Source organism: Emys orbicularis, chromosome 3 (genome assembly GCF_028017835.1).
Source record: "Emys orbicularis isolate rEmyOrb1 chromosome 3, rEmyOrb1.hap1, whole genome shotgun sequence".
In the NCBI taxonomy this organism is placed as follows: domain Eukaryota; kingdom Metazoa; phylum Chordata; order Testudines; family Emydidae; genus Emys; species Emys orbicularis.
In genome coordinates this window covers 145,738,436-145,749,347 of record NC_088685.1, presented here as the reverse complement: position 1 = coordinate 145,749,347, position 10,912 = coordinate 145,738,436, and the positions used below count along the sequence as shown (strand labels likewise).

Here is a 10,912-nt window from a genome sequence, read left to right as displayed (position 1 = left end):
GGATGCAACCCCATGGTCTGGGTGTCCTAAGCCTCTAACTGCCAAAAGCTGGAATAATTGCCCTCTTCTGTTCATTCCTTCTGAAGCATCTGGCATTGGCCACTGTTGGAAGACAGGATACTAGGCTAGATGAACCATTGGTCTGACCCTGTGTGGCCATTCTTATGTTATCTCACACAGGTGATTTTAATGGAAAAAAAATCTTTATTTTGTGCCAGACCCACGTCCTTCTAGATCTTAAGTGTCTAATAATTAGATGGGCAGAGACATCATCACAGACATTTACTTAAGATCTAGGACAGTGGTTGTGATAAATGAGGGGGGGTAGCTCCCTTTTATGGACACCCAGCCACTCAGTAGCTATAGAATCCTCCTTAGCAGCTGTACCCTAATTGCCTTACCTGTAAAGAGTTAAGAGAAGCTTAACCTGAGTTGGTACCTGACCAGGGGAACCAATAGGGAGGCTGTACCCTTTCAAATTGGAAAAAATGGCTGGGGGGTGGTGGTTTTCTTTTTCTCTCTCTCGAACTAGAGAGAGGGAAAGGCAGCAACAGGCTGTAAGCGCTGAGCCAGGTATGGAAAATCAGCATCATACCTAGAAACTCCTCATTTGGAGTCCTAGATATGTAAGTAGCACAGGAAAAGTTAAGATGGATGCAATTAGGGAACTTTTTGGTTGTTTTGGTTTGTGGATTCCTCTGTGCTAATCCCAGGTGCTTTTGTTTTGCTTGTACCCTTTAAGCTGAACCCCAAGAAAGTTATTTTTGGTGTTTAATCCCCAAAGCCTGAGTTTTCTTTTTTAATAAAATGTACCCTTTTAAAAAAAAAATTCTTTGATTCCAAAGTCCTTAGACAAGGGGTTGGTCTGTGCTCACATTGCTAAGGCAACTGGTTGCTATTTTATTCTCAAGCCTCCCTAGGAAAAGGGGTGAAGAGGCTTGTGGGGATAGGGATTCCAAGTGACCCTTCCCTGAATATTTGTAAAAATCACTTTACAAATGGTGGTGGCAGCAATATCTGTCCAAGGCAGACTGTGCCTTGGAAGAGTTTTAACCTAAGCTGGTAGAAGATAAGCTTAGGGGGTCTTTCATGTGGGTCCCCACATCTGCACCTCAGAGTTCAGATTTGGGGGGGTATACCCTGATCGTGGTTCAAACTTTTTTTCATGGACCACTTGAACATTGCTGAGGGTCTCAGCGGACCACGGAATGATATTTCCAAATGTTGTTTGTACCGTTAGCTAACTATTGTAAAGCACTTTGAATAAAGGCGCTATATTAAAAAACCTTAATAATAAACAACTTTTTTTTTCTACAGATAAAAGCACACAACTCATATTTTAATATCAGTAGTCTTACCTTTCTAATGTGATGGATGTTCCCTCTCTCCCCCACTGAGGCAGCCCGAGCTGGGGCTGGGAAGGAGGAGGGGTGTCTCTCCCCCGCCGCGACAGTCCCCGAGCTGGGGCTGGGAAGGAGGGCCGTTTCTCCCCGGCAGCCGCAGCCCTGGAGCTGGGAAAAATCGCCTCTTTCTCTGGCTGCCGCAGCCCTGGACATCCCAAATTCCCCCCACCCCCTCTTCTCACCCACTGCCCATCTCCTATTTCCCCCATCTCACTGCCCCCTCCCACCTACCCCCTGTTCCCCCCAAGGCCACCACCTCACCTTATATGTGCTTCTTCTCCAGGGACCAGGCACCTAATTGTGGCTCCACTAATTAGGTGGGTGGCCCTTCATTCTCTTGTATGTGGCTGCCCAAGCACGCACCGTAGAGGGAACTATCTGCAGACCACCTGAATGGAGCTTGTGGACCATTGGTGGTCCGCGGACCACAGTTTGAGAACCTCTGATCTAGGAGATGGGTATAGCACACCATAGAGGTATTTTTTCCATTGAAATCTCCTTTATGCGTATCTAAACAGGACAAGAACTGTGCAGCATTTTAGGGAAGGCAGTTCAGCCGCTGGCTTTAGCTGCTATCTCCCGTCTCCAGTCAACAGTGCAAGTCAGAAAGGAAGGAAGAAGAAAGGCTAAACAGCACAGATGACACTTATCCAAGTCTCTGCTTATTGGGGTTTCTGCTCATTATTTAATTTATTCAGTTTTATTTCATATCCAGGGTATTAATCTCCTGCAAAACTCAGGCTGTTAATCTTGACGCTCCAGGTGGCATTTTAAGGATCTACAGAAAGTAAGTATTGGCTTCCTCGTGTATAAGGATTAATTTCAGCTCACTGATGATTATTAACAAACTCCCAAGGACAAGCAAGACATTTGTGAAAACTTGATGCCTCATACAGATGGCCATGATGAGATCTGGAAATATAAACAAATATTGGTGGCAGAAGGAAGGTGTTGTAGCTAAGACACATAACTAGCAGAGACCGGGGTGAGATTTTCAGAAGCATCTGCCATGTTTATTACAGAGGTGCCCAAGAATCAAACAAGAAGGGGGCCCCATTGTGCTAGGCACTGTACAGACACAGAGTAAATGGCCCCTGCCCTAATGAGCTTACAATCTAAATAGATGTGTGAGGGAGCGGATTTGGAGCAACCAACCAATCAGGAAAGGGCTGAGGAAGCCCTATCAAAACTGTAGAAAATCCTTTCAGTGGCCAAAGGTCCCTTCTTTGGTTGTTTCTGCTCCCACCTGCCTGGCTCCTCGCTGCAGTTTTCCCCCCAGGGCACATGGCCAGGGGAAGGGAGACAGCACCTGTGGGCTAGTGCCCCTAGACTGCAGGAGGAGGGGAAGATGAGGAAGGGAGGTTCCCCTGCACTGTGCTTGAAAGAGTAATAGAATAGTTCATGAACACCACAAAGGCTGCAATATGTTCACAGGGAACATTTCTAGAATAAATTCTTTGGGGGCAGTGCCACTGCTAGGAGCACAAGCCCCATTGAAAGTCAATAGGACTTGTGCTCATAAATCACTTGGAAACGTCTGAAAATCCCAGCCCTTGATTCTAGTCCTAGATCCACCACAGCATTTTATGACACATTGAACAACTCACTTCAGCTAAATTACAGCTCCTAGCCAGCCTAACTGAGCAGGAGCTAAGGGAAGGAATCTTTTCTGAGCCACAGAGCAGCTTCAAAGCTATTTTTCACAACCTACTTCAGGCTAACAACTATGGGCCCTTCCCATCACCCACAAAAAGGGAAAGGAAGAAGAAAGGACATCTATGCACATGATCATTTGATCTGGACCTGAACAACCCCATCACATGCAAAATAGGGGCCTTTTGCATAACCAAATTCCATGTGTGTGCATGCACAAATCACCACACGCAAACACCTTTTCTGCAGCAGAACTGCACTGATTCTGCTGCCAGCAGTCTCCACTCAGACTGGATTTTGGCCTTCCTCATCAGTGAAACGGAGTTATTTGCCTCTCTACTAGAGGTGAAAATTGACAAGTTTTTAAAGCATACAGAGATATGCATAAAGATATTAGTAAACATATAAAATGTCATGCCTGTGTTTTCTTGAGACCTATTCTCATACTTTTAACAATTTCTCCATAATGTGTCTATACCAGTCTCCATGTGCAGGGCACCTGCTGGCTCAGACCATCCTTGTAGGAGCAAGAAAAGATTCCTGTCCTAGTGAATACTTCAGCACTTTAAATAAATTACCATAAATTGCAAATGCCCAGGAACAGCACCATGTAATTTCTAACCGTTGCCTCACTGGGGTCTGTGAAGACTAGAGCTCTATATAATATTATCTAATCACTCCTTCCTACCTCCCATAAGCCATGCCCTACCATCCCTGGCCTGGAAACATAGGAATTGATACCCCAAATCAGATCAATGGTCCACCTCATCCACTATTTTGTCTCCCACCGTGGTCAGCTGCAAGTGTTTTAGAGGAAGGTATAAAGTCCCAATAATGGACAATTATGGAATAAAGCCAGCCAAAATGTCTTTCTAATCCAGGCTGTTGATTGACAAAGATTAATACTTCTTACCCTTCAATCCTCTTTAAAAGCATTTTGCTGCTGTTTTTGGATCACTGCCTTAGTTTGACTTATTTGTTCTTAATTTCGCCTATCAAACCACCAAACTGATACTGGGATAAGACAAGGGAGAAGATGGCCTGTGGTGATGCTCCTGTTGTTTCCTTCATGCTTGGCCACTGCTGCCAAGTCTTGGTGTTATTTTGAAGCTATTTCAGTCCAATTATCTCATTGTCTCCTCTCTAGTACAGAGCTGCAAGATTCCATGGCTGAGGTGTTAGCAGTCCAAGCACATGCTATAGGACACTTTACCAAGAAGTACCAATGGAAATGAGATTGAAAGGGGGGGGGGGGGGGGATTATTAACTCAGAGCACAATAGCAGGCTAACCTCACTCAAAAGTATATTCACCATTTTAAACAAGGGCAATTGGCCAATATATCCCAGTTCCACACACTATGCTTTATTTTGGAGTATTACCATAAATTATCCTATCAAGTGAACTAGATCTTGCTGCATTTACTGTGTCTTTAGGTGGGTTAACTGTACACACAATGTACACAACAGTTCAGGGCTCCCATGCTCTGCCAGTATATGGCTCAGATGAGTGTTATTACAGAGATGGTAGATGTTTAGCAGCAGTTTAGAAACAGCTGGTGGTGGCAGGGTCCCTCCCCCCACCCCACCCCACCCCACCATTCCTTCTCCAAAAAGCAAAATCCATGCAAACTTGGTATTTGGCTCTTCAGCTACTACAAACCAGGCACTCTGCACTGAGTTCTCAGAACTGCTCATGGGAGAAGCAGCACAAACTAACCTGATTCCAAAAAAGAATCAAACCCACTTTTAAAATGATGTTCTGATGTAAACTATATCTGAGCCAAAGGCAGAAGGTCTAAGGACTTGTTTGGGAATGGTTTTAGATTAATTCAAAAATACATAACTGATGCCTAACATACAACCCTCAGAGCCTGTCAGGGTTCCCTCCCCACTCTGAACTCTAGGGTACAGATGTGGGGACCCGCATGAAAGACCCTCTAAGCTTATTTCTAGCAGCTTAGGTTAAAAACTCCCCAAGGCACAAATTTTCCCTTGTACCTTGGATTAGGTAACACTGCCACAACCACGTGATTAGACAAAACTCAGGGAAAGGACCACTTGGAGTTCCTACTTTCCCCTAATATTTCCCCCAAGCCCTACACGCCCTTTCCTGGGGAGGCTTGAGAATAAACAAGATGAACACAAACCACTAAAAAAAAAAAAAAACCCAATCAGATTAAAAAAAAAAACAAACCACAGAACTTTATTAGAAAGAAAAAAGTAAAAAGCAGCCCCTCTGTAAAATTAGAATGGAAGATAATCTCACGGGGCAGTCAGATTCAAAACACAGAGGATTTCCCTCTGGGCAAAACTTTAAAGTTACAAAAAGAAAACCAGGAATACACCTCCCTCTGAGCACATAGAAAATCACAAGCCAAAATAAAAGTAAGCTAACGCATTCCCTTGCTAGTACTTACTAATCCTAATGGAGTTGGATTGCTTGCTTTCTTGATCTGTCTCCGGCAAGCACGCAGAACAGACAAAGAAAAGACAAAACAAAGCCTTTCTCCCCCCCCCGCCCCACCGTGATTTGAAAGTATCTTGTCCCCTTATTGGTCCTTTTGGTCAGGTGCCAGCTAGGTTACCTAAGCTTCTTAACCCTCTACAGTTAAAAGGATTTTGTGCCTCTGGCCAGGAGGGATTTTATAGTAAAGTATACAGGAAGGTTGTTACCCTTCCCTTTATATTTATGACAGAGCCCATATTTATTTTAAAATATTTCCTTAATAGGTGATGTTCAACAGCCTAGGACCCCAATTAGTAGACCATTTGGAATAAAATTATCAGTGGCCAGAAAGGTGCTATTGTCTCACTGTATTCAAAAACAAAACAAAACCAACACCACACACACACACACACACACACACACAACCCTGAAGACCTTAAAGCCTAAACACATACTTGATGTAAGGAAGAGCCAGCCTAAACACTGAGGGAGGGTGGGGGGGTGCAGGGAAAGACAGGGGATAACATAAGATTGATTACTCAAAGCTACTGGCAGACAATTAGCTGTTATGATCAGGGCCGGCTCCAGGCACCAGCAAAACAAGCAGGTGCTTGGGGCGGCACATTTCTAGGGGCGGCATTCTGGCACTGGTCATCATAAGCGCCGACTTATGCTTATGGGGAAAAAGTGCCCCCGCTGCCCCAGCTCACCTCCGCCTGCTCCCCTGAGCATGCCGCTGCCGCTCCGCTTCTCCCCCCCCTCCCAGGCTTGCTGCGCGTGAAACAGCTGTTTCGTGCAGCAAGGCTGGGAGAGAGGAGAAGTTGAGCAGCGGGCACTCAGGGGAGGCGGCGGTGGAGGAGCGGAGGTGAGCTGGAGCGGGGAGCGGTTCCTCTACCCCCCGTTACTTCCTGCGCCCCCCACCCTAGCTCACCTCCACTCCGCCTGCTCGCCTGAGAGGGAGGGGGGAGAAGCGGAGCGGCGGCACGCCCGGGGGAGCAGGTGGAGCGGAGGTGAGCTAGGGTGGGAGGTTGTGGGGGCCCACAGGAAGCAATGGGGGGGGGAAATGCGGCATGCGCAGGGGAGAAGGCGGGGCTGGGGATTTGGGGAAGGGGTGGAGTTGGGGTGGGGCTGGGCGCAGGGGGGGCACAAAAAAGGGGGGGTGGCCAAATTTTTTTTTGCTTGGGGTGGCAAAAATCCTAGAGCCAGCCCTGGTTATGATAAACATAAAAAAAAAAAAAAAGTGACATGGAGCTGTTGACCAGATTCCATAGATGAGGGGAGTTTAAAAAGCATTCTCTTTGTTACATATGGAGAAGACCTCCTGCCCCAAGATTATGATGTCAGAATGACTTGCCCAAGATCAGACACCATGAAGTCACGGGAAGGAAGGGTCATGAAGCTAAATTCCCAGGCTTCTGCTCTAAGCCCTAACTCACACGTTCACCTAGCTTCCCAAAATAACCAATTTCCCCAACTTTCCTGCCAACTTTCACTATCTTCCCATTTTTGTAAGAGTCTGGTCACAAAAAAAATATGAAGAGAGAATCTTATCTAAGCAGGAGTCAGCTGAGCAGCTTTAGCTGCGCCGAGCCATGTTTTCCTTGCATTTTCAGAACGGTTGGCTCAGCCCACTGGGATTAAACAGGCACTCGAATCAGAGTTTCCATTTTATTTGTAATCAGCATGATTTTGAGGTAATCACACATTCAATTTCAGCACATTATTTAGGAAATAGCACTTATATTTAAAAAGCTAATGTAAACCTTTTATAAAATGAGTCATGTCCCACAGAAACTAAATAGATGAGGTATATACATATTCCCCCTCAGCTCCGCCCCACCCTGTGATCTGGTATTTAATAAGCTTCTGATTTACCAAGGGCTTTTAGTTTTGGACATTTTATGTAACAAAACTGACAGACGGAAACAGTAAAAACAAGACAAATCGCAACATTTTATTGTAGGGCAACCAACACTGTGAAATTAAAGCAATGTGAATGCTCACCATGCTTTTATACATACGTTTTCCCTTTACCAATAGGACATAGCTTAATACTCCATAGCAATGTTTATAACATTTCAGAAACCAAACATTCAAGAAAGGACACTCTTGAATAAGAGTCTCAGAGCAAAAATACAAAACCTCACTCCAGTTTGAGTCATCAGGTAAATTTGCTGCAATGATATTTTTTTGTCTGCACCTTTGGTTTTTGTAACTCTGGGTTGTGAAAAGTGGCCTCTTGACATGGCTCAACTTTTTACTCATGTGGAGGACCAAAATCCAAAACTCTCCACTGTATCTGAGGTCCTCTGTTAGGTGAAGGACTAGATTAAAAAAAGGATTCCTCCCACTACTAATCAGAAAATGACTGGCTTTCTGTAGTATCTTGACCTTGAGTGACAGCAGCCAGTTTTTTAAACTCAAACTCTGTGCGCAGAACCTGGATGGAGCCACTGGGCAAGCAAGAAGGAATAGCTGACTTGAAGATAAGGCAGACCCATTCTCCTATTCAGGCCCATTCCCAGGACTCCAGTCTGATCACAAGGCATACCTGTAGTGAGAGAAGTCCACAATAATGTGCTACAGTACCGAGCTGCACTTTTGCCTGGTCTCTTCCAGTTCTGTGCTCTGAGAAAATGCAGTGCCTAATTGCTTGAGAAAAGGGTGTAAGAGGGGTCAGTGACCTGTACTGGAACTAATCCTCTTCCCCTCTGATGCATATGCATGTTTAAAGTTTCTCTATGACCCTAGCTAATAATGCATCATCATCTAGGTGTTTTCCATTAACAGATGGGAATGATCTTTACACGTCAGGTGGAACATTACACTGCTAATGAGCACTTATTTACACTGGACACTACTAACAACATGAAGGAATGGACTAAAAGCAAAGTTTAGATTGGTTAGCAGAAAAAAGAAAAAAAGACTTACTATAACGATATGGCGCAATAATTACTACTTTAGGTAAATAGTTTTTATTTTAGATAAGGTGCTCGAGACAAGATTATACAATTTCATGGAAAGAGAAATGAGGGGTCGTAAGAGGTCTGACTAGTTAACGAAGAGGTATTAACCAAGAAGTACTATCCAACCTTAGCGATGAAACCTATGACTGAATTACCCAGCAGTGCAAAACAGGTGCTTCACAATTCTAAGGCAGAAGAGAACCCAAAGTGGAATTATTAAAAAAGTCTCTTTAGAAAGCTGAGGCATTGAAATCCTATAATGCCACTGGCAGTGGCTACCTTTCCAAGCTGTCCTGCGAGGTGGATCAGGGGAACGGAACTCACATACCTTAATTATGTATGACACACATATTTGAGAAACTTTGCACTCTTGAAGTTTTCTAATCAAACTGGTTATACTCTTTAAAAGGCATTTCAGTGTAACAGTGCCTCTATTTCTTATCACCTCCTATTGCCTTAACTGATTTTTGTAATATTAAGCTCTCTGCAGTTCTTCAGACATGAATAGAACAATCATGTTTACGTCTCTGAACAGCTGACAGAGCTTCTGCTGTTATATACTTCCTGATATTGTGCAATGGATAAAAAAGAGGGCTCTGTCGTAGAATTGTAAGCACCCTAGTTCTACATCAGCTAGTTCTTTTTATAACTAAAACTATAAGATCAACTGTCCTCAGTGTTTTGACTTCCCCCTCTCCGAAGCAGTAAGAAAAGTATTTTCATGACAACCTTAATAGAAAACTCAGTTTCCAATTTCTGAAGAAAAACTACAAACAAGCTATATAAACAGATTTCTTAAACAATTACGGACGGTAAAAATCCATGCACTATTTTTGTAGTAAAATCTTCACAAGTGTGGGGAGGTTTTGTTTGTTTTTTTAATTACTGAAGAAAAATGTTTTTCAAAGCTGTTACACCATGCCTTTCTACAAACATTTTCTCATGTTTTAATCATAGTTTAGCTCCACAGTAGAGTTTGTAAACAAAATGTTGACCATGAAGTTTGTAAACAAAATGTTGCCCATATGCAGTACAGGCCAAATATGCATTTCCCTTTATTACGGTATTTAAAGACCATGATTTAAGTGTTTCTGTTTACTACAGTATGTCATTTATTTAATAAAAATTCAGGTTTGTTTTAAAGAATGTAGTTATTTTACTTTTTAAAAAAGCAGATCAGTGGAATTTATTTTAGATCTTAGTATACAAACCAAAGCACATTAAAGGTATAAAAATGTTAGTGTGTGCTATGTATTAAATATCTAGCCACTTATTTTAATGCTCTCCTCTGTAAATTAAAAAAAGCAAGGACCAGAATGGAAACAAACTTAGTTATTGTACACAGACAAACTAATACAGAGTAGAAACACTAGTTCTAAAACTTCACAATTTGACAGCATCATTTATTCTCTCCAAAATCAGTTGGGCTTCAAGTAGAAGTTAACACACCATAAGAATAAACCAACATTCTACAGTGGAAGCTTTACAAATGAATTAAAGAAAAATACCACTGGCAAAAATGGCTTAGTATAGCAATTTTATAATGTAATAATTTTTTATTAATTTCAACTGGTTCGATAGGATTTTTGCTGTTCTGCTACCAAAGGTCTTTTTTTTTTTTTTTTAAACTGTTCTGTGAACTGTATGGCCACACTATAACCAGACAAAAGACAAGGTAGTAGCAGACCAGCTGCTTTCTATTTGGATACTTTTTTTTTAAATAATGCTAATTCCCAATGCTGTTCTTCCTGTTGCAGAGGGAAATGGCTTATTTGGCACAGTATGGATAAAAATATTAAAAATTGAAACAAAAATTTACAAAGTTCCAGTTATAAGTTAGTAGTTACCAGGTAGAGAGCAGGAAAAGTAAATGTCATGAGAAAAATTTTAAAAAAACCTAAGAGTATAAATCTTTCAACAGTCAATACAATTGGACCTTATATCGCCAACAAAATACACAAATTAATGATTAGATTGCTAGAAGTCTTACCCCAGGTCTTATTGTGCTTTAACTTACATGCCCTGTGAGTAAATCCTGACTAAAAAGGCACAGAGGCCTTAATCAACACTTTTCACATTGTATAATTTTTCTTTTTCAATCAATCAAATCTCAAGTTGCCAGTGCAGATATTTAAAGATCTGTGAAGTCCTGTAAACTCTGGCTGCATTCCCACAGTCTGTATCAATTGCTCATTGCAGACAGCACTTTCTCCTCACTTTTATACAGCAGTTCTTCAAACTGTAGTATCACCAAAGTCCTTGTTCCAGCGAATATATGCATCCAGGGTTTGAGGGCTCAAACTGCGCTTTATCTTCTTCAAAGATTCGGTGAAATCAGACAATCTGATATTCCTCATCTAGGCAAAAAAAAGACATTTTAAGATCATGAATGTCTTTGTGTGTCATGTGCTTACTCAATAAATGAAGACTTCGGGCTTGACTT

The 10,912-nt window shown here is 42.5% G+C and overlaps 1 protein-coding gene across 2 annotated transcripts in view; it reads right to left on the bottom strand.

Moving 5' to 3' along the window:
* Window positions 1-9,297: 9,297 nt before the first annotated feature.
* SPAST (spastin) overlaps window positions 9,298-10,912 on the bottom strand; it is a 66,941-nt gene continuing 65,326 nt past the window's right edge. For both annotated transcript variants that reach the window (XM_065400778.1, XM_065400779.1), the window contains exon 16: window positions 9,298-10,826. In XM_065400778.1, the coding sequence (XP_065256850.1) occupies window positions 10,704-10,826 (123 nt within the window). In that variant the 3' untranslated portion in view covers window positions 9,298-10,703. The remainder of the gene's footprint in view (window positions 10,827-10,912) is intronic.